Source organism: Leishmania infantum, chromosome 24, assembly GCF_000002875.2.
Source record: "Leishmania infantum JPCM5 genome chromosome 24".
NCBI lineage: Eukaryota > Euglenozoa > Kinetoplastea > Trypanosomatida > Trypanosomatidae > Leishmania > Leishmania infantum.
This window is the reverse complement of record NC_009408.2, coordinates 787,218-803,768: the sequence shown is the minus strand read 5'-3', so window position 1 is coordinate 803,768 and position 16,551 is coordinate 787,218. Positions and strand designations below refer to the sequence as shown.

The following is a 16,551-nucleotide window of genomic DNA, read 5'->3' as shown; positions in this document are numbered from 1 at the left end:
GGAGTTGCATGTCGTAAGCTGAATACCGGAGCAGGTGCACGCACGCAGACGCAGAGACAAGACGGCAACTGCACCTGCAGGTGGTTGTCGTTCACAGTTGCCGACACCAGCACTGTTGCTGTCGACAGCTGATTCTCTTCTTATTATCTTTCTACCTCCCTCCCTTGAGCTTTTGGTTCTGTGGGGAGTTTTGCGCTATACGCCAGCGGTGCTTGCGTATGCATGTGAGCGAGCAGCACCTCTCTCCCCCTCCCCTCCCCTCGTTCCCCCTTCTATACACGCCTGCTATCGTTTTTCTTTCATTGCTTCGCGCTTGTGCTCCATTCTCCCACTTCTCGTATCTCTACTCTTCCACATCTAGGCCCCCGCCCCACCCCCGCACGCACGCACGCACATCCGCGCTCCGCTCCGTCTCCCAATATATGCAACTGAATTCTCCCTCGACTCTGAACCACGCACGCACGCTTCTTTTATTCCCTCCATACCAGAATGAAGAGCGTGCAGGCAGAACGCGATGAGCTACTGCTGTATGCACTGCGACACCCGCCGCCAAACGTGAGCCTCAAGTTACCAGACGGCTGTGCGTCACTGGAGCACGTCGACCTCACAAGCTGCCCGAGTCCCACCACCCTCTACGCCGAGGCCGAGAGAGCAGCGCAGCACGCCAAGGGAAAGAAGGTGCCAAAGTTCGAGCTCGACTTGACGAAGTGCTTCACCGTTATCGGCAGCAGCAGCGGCGGCGTCCAGCGAGCCAAAAACGCAGCGCCGACCAGCCGCAGCAAGCACTCGAGATCCCCTCCAGAGCTGCCGGCGAAAAAAGAGGCAAAGCCCGATCTACCCAATGCTAATCGCGGGTCGTACTCGACCATTGATGGCAGCAGCTCCTCACCGCATGTAGCGGCGAAAAACGATAGCTCCCATTCGCCCGATAAGCGCGGCGACAGCGGTAGTCCAAAACTGGCGGCATCTGAGCAGTCGCCGCCGCGCCCTGTGCAGCCACCCCCGGGCGCTAGCAACAGCGCAGCGCAGGAGGGCAACAAGGGGCTTTTGGGCTTCCTCATAGGGGCCTTAAAGGGCTTGGGCAGCGTCGAGGGAGCTGCTGCTGTTCCGGATAGCGGGCGGCGGCTCTCCGGCAGCTCTGCTTCGACGACGAACGATTCCCGCGCCTCCGCGGCTTCGAAGCGGCAAGGTACGCGGCCCGCCAGCGCAACGGGCAGCAGCACGGGCAAGATTCTGTCGTCTGTGTGGAACCCGCTGTCCTCCTCCATTCAAGGCGTGCGGCAGACCTCCCCCGTGACGAGCCTGCCAGGGGCTGCCAAGGAGGAGCTCAACGTGTCTGACGTGGCGCGGCTTATGGAGCAGATGCAGATCCCGCTCTGCGGCACCACGCCGGGCACCATTTCCTCAAACATCGCGACCCAGTTCGGCACCGTCTTCGACGCCGCTGCACAGCAGCGCAAGATGAACGAGGAGGCGACGGCGGCCGCCTTCAGCTTCCCGCGCCCACCGCACATCCAGCTCTGCGAGGTACTCGACAGCGCACCTCTGGCGCCGTTCCTTGACATTTTGCCCATCTTCGCCTACGAGAGCCTCCTCCTGGCCACCGGTGTGCTGCTCACCCAGAAGCGGGACATGTACGCGCAAGAGTTGGGCAACGTGTACCGGCGCGTTTTCAACATCACGGAGGAGCAGCACACGCGGTCACTGGCGAACGTCACACCTCCCGCCCTGCGACGGGCGCTTGACGATGGGGACGCGGTGGCGAAAGAGGAGCGCCGGCGGTACCTCTCCGAACTACGCCCGAATGCGTCCACGCTCCGCTTGCTCTGTGAAAACTCCAACGACGACGATTTCGTGAGCCGCGCCGAGCAGCTGCAGAGCGTAATTGAGCGCTACCCGGACTTGCCGGGCGACACGCAAGTGCCGTTTGCCATACGCGCAATGGTGTTCGCCGCCTGTCTCATTCCGCTGTACCACCGGGACCTCAGCACCCTCAGCCCCATCTACAGCGCGAAGGACGTGGAGAGCTGCCTTGCGGCGCTGCGAGAGTACTTGAGCATCCTGCCACAGACCGAGCACTTTTGCCACCTGCATGCGCAGCTGCTGGCCAGCGACAAGGGCGGCAGCGTGGAGGCGCAGGCGGTGTTTCTAAAGGACTTGGCGCGCTCCATCAGCCACTACGGCATTTCCGGCATCGCTAACGCACAGCTGACGCCGGCAGTGAAGTATGCCTATTACGTAATGCAGGAGACCTTCTGCTTGGCAGCCGTGCCAATGCCATGGCTCGACTCCAGCTTCTCAGATGACATGCAGCGCAGTGCGACGGCGGCGTTCATCGAAGCGTGCCTCGCCCTGCCGCCGTGCATGCTGAGCGCGATGGTGCTCGTCGACGATATGCCGGTGCTGCCTCCCACCTCGAGCAGCGAGGACATTTTGTTGGCGCTCATGGAGGTCTTCGTTAACTCTGGCGTGTTCCGCAGTTACGCCGAGCTGGTGGACGACAATACGAACGTGCAACACCTCTCCGCCGCGACTTTGTTCCAGATGGCCGGCAACAGCCTTGACACGAAGCAAAAGGCGTACTGCCAAATGCTCACCCGAAGCTTCCCACTCGCGCCCATGCTCATCGTGCCTGGCCGGCTGCGCATCGGCGCCTACATCCTTCTTACGCGGCACTGGGGCGGTCTCTACCCTGGTGCCACCCAAAACGTGCCCAAGGACCACAAGGCGTCGCTTGATGCCTTCCTCGACTACTTGCTAGACGGCTGCGACGGCGAGCGGCGCACAAGTGAGAGCAAGACACTGTGTGTCCTGCTGAAACGCGCCACACAGAGGTACCTAGCTCCGCTAGACACACTGGCTCAGTACGACGAGGCCGCACACGTGAAATTTGCGAAGCAGCTCATGGAGGAGATCTCTCTGCCGTGGGCGGATACGGTCGAGTGCGCGAGTGCGCCATTGGGTGATGTGATGCGGTATGTGCAGGCCGTCTTTGGCGCTCCACGGCCGCCACCCCTCGGGGGCGATCCGGCGGCCCAGCAGTACGCCCGCATGTGCAGTTGGCTCGACATTGTGACGGCGCTGATTGAGAAGTGCCTGGAAGGATTTCCCACGGTGGCCGCGGCTGCCCCGAGCGACAAAATGCCGGCCCTGGCGGCCGAAAGCGAGTGCGTGGGCATCGCATGTGCGAAGCTGTGCAGGTACCCGGCGCTGCTCCCTAGAGGCGTGCATCGCCTGCAAACCCTGGTGCGGGTGCGGGAGGGCTTCGAAGAGTGTCTCATGCGCTCGCGGCAGCAATACGACCTGGTGCGACGTGTGACAGGTGCGCCGCCCGTGCCGACAGACGAGATTACAGAGAAGATCTGGCGGAATCTGTACAGCGCCGTGCTGAAGCTGTGCAACAGCCTCAGCATTTACATTCTCACACAGTACTCTGTCAAGGACTTGATGTCCAAGTTCATGCAGTTGGATGCGAATCAGTACAAGTTGATGAAGTGTAGCGCCGCCAAGCTGGAGGACTTGCCCATGCCGCGCCTCTACCCCGATGTGACGATGCAGCGAATTCTCGACGAGGTGCGCTGCGTGTTGGATCGCGTTCGCGAAACGATCAATTTCGAGCCGGCGGTGCGTCAGCTGCGCTACCGCCTCGGCCACTACTTCACTGCGTGCCTCTTCGCCGTGTATGTGGACGGAGCCGAGGTGTTTCTCAGCCCGGCTGATGCGCCGCTCATCCTCGCCGATCTCGACATCGTGCGTGCCTTCTTTTTCGAGCCGAGCGCGGACAAGCAGCGCACCCCGCCCACGGGGAGGGACCACTGCAACACATTTCAAGGCGCGGCACAGGCGTTGCGTGTGTCCAGCGCGGAGCTGCTGGAAAAGCTCTACAGTGTCGTGCAGTACGTTATGTCAAAGCCGTCCTCTGAGCTAGTTACCGGCGGTGCTGGCGTGCCGCCGCTGCACACGCTGCCCGAGTGCTCCGACAACTCCCCGTGGTGCCAGTACGTTGTCCGCCGCGTGCTGGAGCACCGCAAAGACTTCAAGAGCAGCATGTGGGAGAGCTATAAGGCACGTGTGCGGGCCAAGTAGAGAGCGTCTCTCTCTCCCTGTATGCGTCGAGCTGCCTCGGCCCTTCTCCCGGCCGCCTCTCTTCTCTGTCCTTGGACACTAGTGTGTGCGCGCGTGGGCGTGGGTATAGTTTTGCGCGTGTGTGCGTATGCGAGTCGGTGTGCAAGGATCGCGAGTGACCTGAGAAAGGGGGGTTGATGAGGGGTGTGGCGGAATTGTGTCCCACAGCTTCGCTTTCGCCTCCCCGCCCTCCCTTTACCGTTCTCCCTCCCACACACACACGCGCGCAGCTGTGGTGTGCGCGTAATACCCGCGATTGCTCTCTCCCTCTCCGTTGCCTCAACAGCCAACCAAGAGCAAGGAACAATGGGCGTCCTCAGCCACACGCCGCACCCCTCTCCCTCTGCCTCTCTCTCTTGCTGACGGGCATCTTCCATGCGCCCGGTGTCGATCTGTCCCCACCCTTCCTCCTCCGTGCTTCACCATATGGCCATCCACCCCTCTTTCTTCACATCCACACACACACATATATATAAATATATTACATATACATAACACACCCATCCACGTTTATGTGCGTGCACGCACTCCAAAACCAAACACGCATCGCAGAATCTCTCAACGCCAACCGCAACTAAGCACGCATTCATTATATTAGTTCGTCTCATTACCCAAACAAACCGAAAGGCGCCTCCTCCTCCCTCCTCCTGCTCCTCCTCCCCCCCCCGCCCCGTTTCCTCCTCACGACTGAACCCCAGAAAGAAAACAAAATGATGCGCAACACCTGTCTTAACCTGGCGGGCGTCAGCGGCATGGCCGTGTACGCCCCGCACTGCCGCGTGGATCTGGAGCAGTGGTGCAAGTGGACGGGTAACAGCTGGGACAAGGTGTCGAGCGTCGTTGGGCAGTCTTTCCGCATTACGAACTACAACGAGAACGCGTACACCATGGCCGCTAACGCTGTCCTCCGCCTGATTGTGAACAACAATATCGACCCCACCAAGATCGGCTTCCTCGGCCTCGGCACGGAGAGCTCGTCCGACAACTCGGCGGGCGCCATCATTGTGAAGGGTATGGTGGATAAGGGTCTGCGCGCCATGAACATGCCGGCCATGTCGCGCCACTGCGAGGTGCCTGAATTCAAGCATGCCTGCCTGGCCGGCGTGTACGCGATGGAGAGCGCCACCCGCTTCGTCGACGCCGATGGCAAGGACCGCATGGCGATCGCTGTGGCGTCCGACATTGCCGAGTACGCGCTGGGCTCCACGGGCGAGCAGACGCAGGGCGCCGGTGCCACCGCCATGGTGCTCGAACACGACCCGAAGCTGTTTGAAGTGCAGCTGCAGCACAGCGGCTCGGCTTCGGACTACCGTGGCCCTGACTTCCGTAAGCCGCACCGCCGCCATTTCATGAACCTGGAAGAGTACACGAAGAGCTCTGCCAACGGCAAGATGGCGGACTTCCCGGTCTTCTCCGGCCCCTACAGCACTCTCGTGTACCAGGAGGAGGTGACAGTCGCGGTGGAGCACATGCTGGAGCGCCTGCAGCAGTCTCCGGGCAAGTACTATGACGACGTCACTGCCCTCTTCTTCCACCGCCCGTACAACATGATGCCCATCCAGGCCATGTCGTTCCTGTACGCCCGCGGCCTTGCCCGCGCCACCTCCGAGGAGCACAAGGCTTATTTCGCAGAGCTATGCAAGCAGGGCAAAGCCGACCCCGCAGTCGTGCTGAAGGAGCTCGACGTGAACCCGCACTACTTTCAGCAGATCGAGAGCGGCGGAGAGCCGAAGGACGCGTTCCCGGCAACCGGTAAGGTTGCGAAGGTGCTGCGCAAGGACAAGAAGTTCATCGACCTGCTGGAGAAGAAGATGAGCATGGGCAGCCCAGCAATGGGCAACTTTGGAAACCTGTACACGGCCTCCCTGCCCTGCTGGCTGGCGGCCGGCTTCGAGGAGGCCTACACCCGCAAGCTTGACATCACCGGCAAGCCTATGGTGATGGTGGGCTACGGCTCCGGCGATGCGAGCATGTCGATCCCTATCTTGCCCGTGCCTGGCTGGGAGAACGCTGCCGCCAACATCAACGTCAGCAAGGCCCTCGAGAATCCCGTGAACCTGGACAAGGCCCAGTACGAGGCTCTCCACACAGGCGCCGAGAAGAACGATCTGGCGAAAGACAGACGCAAGATGGAGTTTGTCATTGACCGCCTTGGCAACCGCAACGAGGCCGCCTTCCAGGATGTCGGTATTGAGTACTACCGCTACATTCAGTGATCTATCCAGATGACGTCGCATCTGGGTGAGAAAGGGAGAGAGGAAAGGTTGCAGTGACAGAGCTGCTGCGCGGTTACGCGGCAGCTGTGTCGAAGACAATCCTGGCAAGAGCGACTACCTCAAGCGCAAGAGGAAAGACTTCACGAAGGGTGAATAGACGGATGGAAAACAGATGGGCGAGGGGCACTCAAACCTCGACATCGGTGCGCACGCGCCATGTAAGAAGGAAAGGGCAACTCGGACCCCCTCGCAAGACCCATCTACCCCAAGGCTCCTCGTGGACCTCTTAAGACGTGTGCGCCAGCCTGTCATGACGCCCTTCTACCCCCTCCTATTCTCTCGCGTACTCTCCTGAGTACAAGGGAGAGGGGAAGCGAGGACGTGAAAGGAAGAGGGAGAAAGAGGCGGCGCTATTCCAAGATCTTGTCGTGGGTGGCTCTTTGGTGATCAATGTCCCCTTCCTCTGCTGCTCCGTTGGCGTCGCTCGCCAGCGTGGCCTGACCCCTTGCTTGCCGTGCAAGTGGAGTACGTGTGTGTGTCCGTCCATCTGCGACGTCCTTAAAGGTGGGGGGAGATGCGATCGATGCAAGAGGGGGAAAACGAAGGACGGGCGCGTGTAGCAAGCGATAGGAATGTTTGAGAAGTGTGTGCAACTTAAAGGAAGGTCGAGGGAATTGGCGGTGGAAGTCGTTCTGTGGACGCTTGCTGGAGCTTTAGTGCGATGCAGCGGGAGGTGGCGGTGGAAGAACACAGCCCACGCTCATCCATCCCACCACAACGGCAAGCCGTCATCAACCTCGCCGCCTCCCCCGTCATTCCTCACCCTCGCAACGCTACCTCCTTCCATCCCTCTCCATCACCACCCTCTCTCTCTCACACCCATCACCTACGTATGCGCGAATGAAGAAAACGTCTTCATCTATCGCTTGGGTGTGTGTGTGTGTGTACGTGCGCGCCCCTTCTTCGCGTTGTGTTTCCCTTTCGGTGCCTGAGCTGTTTCGCCTGCGTATTGTGGCCTCGATTTCCCCTCCTTCTGCCTCTTCAGAAGTATTTTCCTCCCCTCCCTCTCGTCTCCCTGTCTCTGAGCGTGTGTGTTTCCCGCTAAGTGAGTTCACCTTTTTCTTTTTTTTTCTGCGTTCGTGTGCACTTGTGCTTTACGCGTTACGCCTCTCCTTTACTGTGTGTGTGTGCGCGTAGGCGTGTGCGTGTGTACAGGGGAGGGTGCGGGTGTCTCGCTTACTCCCTCTCTCGTCGAGGAACGCCCCTTTGTTTCTCTTCTCACTGCCTCGCCTCCACCAGCATCCTCCTCCACCTCCCCCTCCCCATTTCTTCTCTGTTTCTTCTCAACGACGTTCCCCGAACGCACTGTCTCCCGGCCTCATCACACCATAGTATGCTGCTGTTTGGACCGCTCCAGTCTACTCTTCTCTGCGTCCCACATTGTGTGTAGGCGTTTTCGCGTGTGTGCGTGTTTGACCCATGGCGCCATCCTCCTTGCACTATATGCTACGTCTCTTCCGCACTTGCTCTTCTCTCTATTCTTCTCTGTTCGCGTTCATCCGTGTTTTGCGCGGTCGTTGGTGCCCCACGCGTTGCTGTGAAATGTGGTGCGCCGCAACACCTGGGGCCCATACGCGCCTCTGTCACTGCATGCCCCCTCCCCTCTCTTGAAGCACGCACGCTCATCGATGTAAATGCGAAGCGCACGCACACATACACACACACACACACAACACTCAATCACCCACAACACCCACACACAGACAGACAGACGAGCCGCGTTTCTCCGGTCTGCTCTGTTCTGCGAAGAAAAGTAAACGAGCGTTGCCTCGCTTCTCATGCTTTCCTTCGCTTTTCTCTTCAAGTGCTACATGCCACCTCCCTCGCCCCCCTTACCACCACCACTTCCACACCCCCACGCATCTACCCTTGCCGTCTGACCGTCTCCGCAACACCAAGAGCCGAAGAAATGACAGGCGAATGACGACGTTTTATCTTTAATTACTTGCCTATCTTCGTATCTTTCCTTCATGTCTTGTGCGCACCCCCTCCTCCTCCTTTCTCTCCTTTCTATGTCTCTCCATCGCTGTCTGTCTTCCCACTCGACTCGGGCCCTCACTCGTCGACGGTGTCCTTCCTTTCCGTGATGTTGATGTTGATGCTGATGCGCCCTGTTCGTCTTTCCTGTCGTTACGTTGCGTGCGTTTTCCTTCCTGTGTTGTGCACCCCCACACCCGACTTCTTTTGTTTGGTTTATGCGTTAGCCGCTCGTGGCGCCCACCATCATCTCCACCGTGCGTTCTTCTCCCTCTCTGTGAGTGCGCCCCTCCCTCCGACTACATACATGCATACGTACATATGCTCAACTCGCCTGCTATGTGAGATGAGGTGTGGGTGTGGGTGCGGAGGGGGAGGGGAGGTGCCGCCGATCGTCGTGTCCCCTCCCCCCTCTCTTCTCTGTATGCACCTGATCCATCTGCGCGTGTGCATATGCCTCCAGGCAACCGGCAGGGAAGGCAAGGTCCACAGGGTGGGTGATAAGAACTGCAGCAAAGACATGTCCCCACTCCTCTCCCCTCTCCCACACACAAGCGGCTTAATAGGTGCAAGGACCCCCGAGGGTGGGAGAAGCGAAGGAGATGGAGGGGAAGGAGAGGTGGAGACGCGGGCGTCGTGCGACGAGGGCGCGGATCGGTGATATACGAAACAAAGAACCGAAACGAAGAAGCACAGCAGAAAAGTGTGGGGCGCCTCTGCCGTACCTTTTATGGCAAAAGGCATCCAAAGGCGGAAAGGGAACGAGCAGCACCACAACACCACGGTGAGAGGTGGGGTTGTACGCATGCACAAGCCGTCGTGGGTGTGTATGTGTGACGCATATTGCAGCGGAATGCTGGCGATGTCTCGCTCTTCTCTTTCCTCTGCGTAGGTGAGCCGGAGGCCCACGACGTCGAAACGCAACTTCAGCAGGGCAGTGGATGTCGTGTAGGAGATAAGCGAGGGAGTGGGTGAGTCTTTCTCTCCACGTCTAGAGCGCATGACGAGTGCTTTCTCTCTTCATCTCTGCTTTTTCTTTCCCTCGTTACGACTTGCACACATACACACGAAAATAGAAAAGGGCCTCTCGTGCATCTCAGCGGCACCATTGGTGACCCTACTCCCACTTCCGTCGCTCCCGCGTCCTCATCATTCGAATCCGCAGGCAGAAGCCGACCACGGACAGTGGAAACCTCTTCTCTTTCTACTGATATCATGTCTTCCATCGCGAGTGCAGCTGCTGCTGCCGCCGCCGCATCGCCGCGCCCACCATCGTCCGCGCTCTACACGGAACGACTCTTCTACGCGGCGTTGAAGCAAGGGAACCCGTCAGAGGCGCGGGTGGAGGCGTTGACGGCGTTGGCGCTCCGGCATCTCCCAAAGTCTGCCGAGACATGGGCGGCGCTGCGCAAGGCGCTGATGGAGCAGTCCGACCTCGACGGGGCGCCGAACCGCACCTTGTGGTACGTACTCGACGCACTCATAAAGCACGCCCCGCACGTGTTTGTGCCCCTGGTCGCCCCACGCCTGCTCGAGTACACCATCCAGCAAATGCCGTGGGAGCTGGCGGGGCACCGCGGTCAGACACTGCTGTGGTTTGAGGCTCTTGTGCTGTCGTGGGAGAAGGTGCTGCCGCAACGGCTCTACAGCGCTGTCCGCCAGCACGCCGTGCAGTCAAGGAGTGGGGCAGAGCTGCACGATCTTCTCGAGGCTGCTGAGAACTCGGTGGACGACGGCACGCCTGCCTCCCCGGCAGACCTACAGCAATTGCGCGACGCATGGGATGCTGTGCAGTACATGGGCGAACAGGAGGCTGGCAAGTCCGTTTTCCATGCACGCCCCATTACCGCCGAGGTCGTAGTGGTGGACGAGGATGGAAAGAGTTCTTCGTCTCCATCGGCACCCGTGAGCGGGCTATACGCGACGCCCATTGGCAACAATGGCCGCACAGCAGGGGCAGGCACCTGGGGCGCCGATATCGCTAATACGCAGCAGCAGCAGCAGCAGCAGCAGCAAGAGGAGGACGAGTACACGCCAGACTTTGTCGAAGGCGCCAAACCGCGCGAGCTACCAAAACTGGATCTTCCGAAGCTGAAGCGGCGACGAGAGGGGCGACGCAGACCTCGTGAAGATGACCTTGGTATGTGAGGAGGCCACCAGGCCACCGTGCGCGTGTGTATGTCTCTCCCTCTCCTGCTGATGCACATGCGGGAGGAAAGTGTGCATACAGCGTGCCCGCCATCACCACGGCAACGCGATGGACTGAGGCAGTGACACGCCACAAGGGTGGTGCGTGCTTAGCCGGTGAGAAGAGACAACAAAAAAGAAAACGAGACACAAAATTATCCACGTGGAAGTCTCTGTAGTGCCGTGGCGCGTGCATCAGCGCACGGCATGGCTTTCGCGGCACGGGAGCGTGTGTGTTTGTGTGTGTGCGTACACTTGCTGCGAGACATGGCGTGTCTCCGATGTGCCTGACCTGTCACTCCCTGCGCGCTGACGCATCTCCCCACCTTCCCCTCTCCTTGTACCTCTCTTCAACACTTCTGTACCGTACCCCTTTTGCGCCCCGACCTCGTCTTTCTCCCCTCTCCCGCCGTCGTGTGTACACACGTACACGCCACATATGTCCTCCGGCAACACCACGAACATGGCGCCACCGCCCAGCTTTTCCCTCCACTCCCATACCCGCGCACTTGTTTCTCTGTTCGCCTTTCCTTTCTGTTTTCGTTTTCATTCGTGACTTGGAGGTGCACTCGTATATACGTGCATACGCCCGTGTGCGTGTGTGTGTGTGAAAGAGGGGGAGAGCGCCACCATCACCACCCTCGCTGTAGTGGGCTGCATCACACTTCTCTCTCTGCTTCTCCTACCCCCTCCGCCAACGTCGCTGCTCGAGTGCTGATGCCTCGTCCGACGCCGCCGTTTCGGCACTGGTCGCTGGTAAACTGCCCCTCGGAGGACTCGCCGCTAGGCCGCATCGGACACTCCTTCTGCGCCAATGCCGATGGCAGCAAGGCGTACGTCTACGGCGGCGTGAACGACACGGACAGCGTGTCCATCTACCTGGACGACTTGTGGCAGTACGACGTGATCAACAAGCGATGGAGGGAGATTGAGCTGCGCGGCGAGAAGCAGCACCCGCGCGCGTTCCACACCGCAGTTTGGTATGACACGTGCATGTACATCTTCGGTGGCTGCAACGGCCGCGGTCGGTTCAACAAGCTCTTCTACATTAGCGAAGATGGCGACTGCCACCCTGTCGTCGTGCGAGGGGCGCTCATTCCAATGACTCGCTACTGCCACAGCGCCGTTGTGTTTGGAAATACCATGTACATCTTCGGAGGCAAGTGCGGCGGGCGCAACAGCAACAAGCGGCTGCAGGACCTGTACCGCTGCGACTTGAGCGACCCGGAGTGGAAGGAATGCAACCAGCTTGGCACGATCCCACCGCCGCGCTCTGCCCATACTGCAATGACGTACGAGCGCACCATGATTGTTTTCGGTGGCCGCAACAGCGGCGGCGAGTGCTGCGAAGACTTTTTCGTCTATTCCTTCGACACCTCGATGTGGCGGCGCATCGACCTGCCGCAGGTGCCGATGTTTGGCCGTGCCCGTAATAGCGCCGCTGTGCACTACGGCAACATCATCGTCTTCGGTGGCTGGAATGGCAAAAAGAAGTTGAACGACTTGTTCATCTACAACGTGGAGGCGAACACGTTTGAGTTCATGTACGATATCGACCGCGAGTACCCGTCTCGTCGCGAGTGCCACGTGGCGGTCGTATGCCGCAACACCATGGTAGTCTTTGGTGGCCGCTTCCGCGGCCACTTCATGAATGACACGACGGAACTGTACCTAGGCAGCAAGACAGGCGTCGACAGCATGCGTGATTGGCTCATCATGGCGGACCCACAGCTCACCGGGTTGGCAACGCACCTCCCGTTGCACCACTTCGCGGCTCTCAAGGCACACAAGGACTACGTCGTTCCAGAGTTGCCAGAGGAGCCTATGTGGCCGCTTATAGGGCATACACCCTAATCTGTGCAGATAGGTATCGGTATATGTGCATGTTTTGATCTGATGTGCACGGGCGTGGATGTCCGTGTGAGACGTGTGCGAGTGCTCGGCTTGTACGGCCCGTGTTCCTCTCCTCTTCCCTTCTTTCCATCTCGCTACCTCACTGCTTGATAGGGCTAGTACTGGTGTCCGTGATTGTGGCTTGCTCTTACCTTATCTTTCTTATCCCCCTTTTCTGTCTTTCACGACCGCGCGCGCCAAAGAGAGACTGTGCTGCTGCGCGCATTCACCCAGAAGACAGAGAGAAGCCCGCGCGCGACCCTCCATCCCTCCCCTCTCTCTTCGCACACGTCCACAACGAGACACGGCAGCAACAGCTAAAAGGGGGAAGAAGGGAAACAACGCGGCCATGACGGGCACCGATGACGGCAGCGGCGGCGGCGATGTGCACCACAGGCACGCCTGCATGAGAGCCACCGAATGCTGTAGTGCAGGCGGCAAAGACCACAACGACAACCACCACATACACACACACGCACGCAAAGGAGGAAACAGAAGGTGGTTATGGAGAGAAAACGGTGGACTGGAAGGAAGCTTTTTCGGACGCTGTCGGCTGCGTCCCTCCCCGTCCCGCCCCTCTTCTTCTTCTTCGCCTCGCAGACGTGCGCTTGATCGCCGGCAACGAAGCAGAGGCTCGCCGCACTGCCCCTATGGGCGTATCTGACTCGCCCCGTTACCTATCAAAATGTCTTTGTTGCGGTATTGTCGTGCTGCCATCCCGCTCTCTCCATGCCTCTCTCCCTACCCCTCTCTCTCTCACCTCCTCGATTGGTGTCATTGAATCCTTCTCGTGTACATAAAACGTAGTGAAGAGCCGTAACCATGGGCATCGTCCGCAGCCGCCTGCATAAGCGCAAGATCACCGGTGGAAAGACCAAGATCCACCGGAAGCGCATGAAGGCCGAGCTGGGTCGCCTTCCCGCGAACACCCGCCTTGGCGCCCGCCGCGTGAGCCCTGTGCGTGCTCGCGGTGGCAACTTCAAGATCCGTGCCCTGCGCCTGGACACCGGCAACTTTGCCTGGGCCTCCGAGGCCGTCGCGCACCGCGTGCGTCTTCTCGACGTCGTGTACAACGCCACCTCGAACGAGCTGGTGCGTACGAAGACGCTTGTGAAGAACTGCATCGTCGCCGTGGATGCCGCGCCGTTCAAGCGCTGGTACGCCAAGCACTACGGCATCGACTTGGATGCAGACAGGAAGACCACCAAGGCTGCCGCTGCTGCAGAGAAGAAGGGCAGGAAGTCCGTCCACGCCGCTGCTGACAAGTACGACGTGAACAAGGCCTCGCCCAAGCTTCAGCGCGAGTGGATTCGCCGCCGCCGCAACCACAGGGTTGAGAAGGCAATCGCCGATCAGCTGCGCGAGGGCCGCGTGCTTGCGCGCATAACGAGCCGCCCGGGCCAGTCCGGCCGTGCCGACGGTATCCTGCTGGAGGGCGCCGAGCTCCAGTTCTATCTGAAGCGCCTGGAGAAGAAGAAGAAGTAAGGCGAGCATGTGCGCGTGGCTAAGCGTGTTCACGCTGCTGTGGATGCGAATTCGCTTGTCGATAAAGCGTCGTGGCGCAGACCTGCAAGTGCACTGCACCTCACGCCCTTCACACCACCATGCGTTCACCGCCTCGGCTGGTTGCCTCTCCCCCAGTGCCACCGCAGCTTGACGCGGCGCTCTCTCTGACCTTCGCTCTTTGTTTTCTTCTTTTCATTTTTTCGACTTTTTTCTCCTCTCCGGCGTAACCGCGCGGTGGTTGAAACGCATGCCACGGAAAAGGTGTGAAGCCGTCGCGGCAACTGAGGCCGTCTCTCCTTCCTGTGTCCCTTCTCCAGCGGCCCTTCGGTGGGACAGCGGCAAAGAGCCTGCACGTGCGTGTCTGAGCCTGAGCGGGTGTGACGAGCAACGCTGTCGATGATGACGGTGGCGCAGAGATGCAGACTCACATAGGCACTCACACGCACGTGTTCTCTAAATGCGGAAGTGCCACCTTCACCTGAGAGGAGGATCGTGCCAGATGCAGGGGGGCTGGGACCGCTAGAGGCTTCATCAATGGGAAGAGAGAGATCTGGTTGTCGACCGCGATATCAAGCACGAGCATGATGCTGCAGGTGCGGCAACGCGTGCCTTGGTTTGTGTTTGCGTAGATGGGTAGGGAGGAGGGCGGTTCTCTGTGCCCATCTCCCGCTCACTTCACGCGCAGACACACCACTCTCGCTCCCTCCCCTCCCCCTCCTGTCTCTCGCACAACCGCACATTACTGTTTGCCCGCCTCACATGCTCCTCCCCTTCCCCATACCGCCCTCGCTGTTCCCCCCCCTCCCTCACGAATATGGACACACACACACACACACTGCCGGCGTACCAACTCACACACAGACACACCCAACGTAGTGAAGAGCCGTAACCATGGGCATCGTCCGCAGCCGCCTGCATAAGCGCAAGATCACCGGTGGAAAGACCAAGATCCACCGGAAGCGCATGAAGGCCGAGCTGGGTCGCCTTCCCGCGAACACCCGCCTTGGCGCCCGCCGCGTGAGCCCTGTGCGTGCTCGCGGTGGCAACTTCAAGATCCGTGCCCTGCGCCTGGACACCGGCAACTTTGCCTGGGCCTCCGAGGCCGTCGCGCACCGCGTGCGTCTTCTCGACGTCGTGTACAACGCCACCTCGAACGAGCTGGTGCGTACGAAGACGCTTGTGAAGAACTGCATCGTCGCCGTGGATGCCGCGCCGTTCAAGCGCTGGTACGCCAAGCACTACGGCATCGACTTGGATGCAGACAGGAAGACCACCAAGGCTGCCGCTGCTGCAGAGAAGAAGGGCAGGAAGTCCGTCCACGCCGCTGCTGACAAGTACGACGTGAACAAGGCCTCGCCCAAGCTTCAGCGCGAGTGGATTCGCCGCCGCCGCAACCACAGGGTTGAGAAGGCAATCGCCGATCAGCTGCGCGAGGGCCGCGTGCTTGCGCGCATAACGAGCCGCCCGGGCCAGTCCGGCCGTGCCGACGGTATCCTGCTGGAGGGCGCCGAGCTCCAGTTCTATCTGAAGCGCCTGGAGAAGAAGAAGAAGTAAGGCGAGCATGTGCGCGTGTCAGTCAGCGACGGCGGGTCTTACGCTGCCGCCGCCGATAACGATACGCACCCCTGCCCCCCCCCTCCCCCACACACACACACACCGCACACTTCTTTTTTTCACTCCCCCTCCCCCGTGGCGGCGTGCGGGATTTGGGTCTGTCCTTTATATTTATTCATTTTTTGTTGGTTTTGTTTGTCCCCATTAATTTCTGCCAAAAGACACGGGAAACAGCACACAGCACGCCATGCCTGGCAGGCGCGCATCATGGGCGGTGATCACTGTCGCATGTCCGCTTTCTACTCGCGATGGCGTCTCGCGCGCCTCTGTTACCCTTTCCCCTCTCCTCACACCATCTGTCCCCGCACCCTTCCGTCCGCGGTGCCGCACTGGAGGAGGGGGGGAAGGAGAGGCATCTCGCACTCAAGCACACGCCCTCTCCCTTTCGCTGCCCATCCATCAGTGAAAGGTGTGCTCATTCAACCGCTTTTTTTTGTGTGCTTCGGTTGCGCCTCGCCGCTTGACCCTCCCCTTTTCCCTCTCCCTTTGCGCTGAGGCATGGACCACGTAGAGGCAACGTGTCCTCCCAGCCCTCTCTTCGATTCCGCCCACCCTTCCCCCGCCCCACTCGTCCTCTGCTGGCACCCCCTGCCTTTCTTTTCTACACACGTGAAGAACACATTTGCCCCGACGACGGGGGGGCACACAGGCACGCACCTCATACAGCGCATGGCATCTCAGGGCACGGTGCCCCCGCCCCCCACCCCCACCCACTCTGAGGGCGGAAGCCAAGCAGCTCCCAACCTAACCCTGCCAATGCCAAGCCCCTTCGCGTGGTGACAGGGTCAAGCACCTACAAGGTAGGGGAGGCCAGAGCGATGCACCGCCACGGATGCCGGCGGCCCGGTCCTGGACGGGCGCTGCGTCGGAGCGGCCTGCGACGGCGAGCACGCTTGTGCGCCACCCATATGACTAGGCAGTGTGCCAACACGTGACTCGAGCGCAGCTCAGCCGGCCCTCACACTGCCCACGG

At 60.1% G+C, this 16,551-nt stretch overlaps 6 protein-coding genes across 6 annotated transcripts; all 6 read left to right on the top strand.

Moving 5' to 3' along the window:
• Positions 1-489: 489 nt before the first annotated feature.
• Positions 490-4,086, top strand: LINJ_24_2210 (conserved hypothetical protein; the record flags this gene model as incomplete). Its single annotated transcript, XM_001465975.1, has 1 exon — positions 490-4,086. The coding sequence occupies one exon, from the start codon at positions 490-492 to the stop codon at positions 4,084-4,086; it is 3,597 nt and encodes a 1,198-aa protein (XP_001466012.1).
• A 749-nt stretch (positions 4,087-4,835) lies between these two features.
• Positions 4,836-6,341, top strand: LINJ_24_2200 (conserved hypothetical protein; the record flags this gene model as incomplete). Its single annotated transcript, XM_001465974.1, has 1 exon — positions 4,836-6,341. The coding sequence occupies one exon, from the start codon at positions 4,836-4,838 to the stop codon at positions 6,339-6,341; it is 1,506 nt and encodes a 501-aa protein (XP_001466011.1).
• A 3,252-nt stretch (positions 6,342-9,593) lies between these two features.
• Positions 9,594-10,526, top strand: LINJ_24_2190 (conserved hypothetical protein; the record flags this gene model as incomplete). The annotated part of the gene is made up of 1 exon (XM_001465973.1): positions 9,594-10,526. One exon carries the CDS (start codon positions 9,594-9,596, stop codon positions 10,524-10,526), a length of 933 nt encoding a protein of 310 aa, XP_001466010.1.
• A 756-nt stretch (positions 10,527-11,282) lies between these two features.
• Positions 11,283-12,419, top strand: LINJ_24_2180 (conserved hypothetical protein; the record flags this gene model as incomplete). Its single annotated transcript, XM_001465972.1, has 1 exon — positions 11,283-12,419. The coding sequence occupies one exon, from the start codon at positions 11,283-11,285 to the stop codon at positions 12,417-12,419; it is 1,137 nt and encodes a 378-aa protein (XP_001466009.1).
• An 861-nt stretch (positions 12,420-13,280) lies between these two features.
• LINJ_24_2170 (putative 40S ribosomal protein S8) lies at positions 13,281-13,943 on the top strand (the record flags this gene model as incomplete). Its single annotated transcript, XM_001465971.1, has 1 exon — positions 13,281-13,943. One exon carries the CDS (start codon positions 13,281-13,283, stop codon positions 13,941-13,943), a length of 663 nt encoding a protein of 220 aa, XP_001466008.1.
• A 912-nt stretch (positions 13,944-14,855) lies between these two features.
• On the top strand, positions 14,856-15,518 carry LINJ_24_2160 (putative 40S ribosomal protein S8; the record flags this gene model as incomplete). Its single annotated transcript, XM_001465970.1, has 1 exon — positions 14,856-15,518. One exon carries the CDS (start codon positions 14,856-14,858, stop codon positions 15,516-15,518), a length of 663 nt encoding a protein of 220 aa, XP_001466007.1.
• Positions 15,519-16,551: the final 1,033 nt, after the last annotated feature.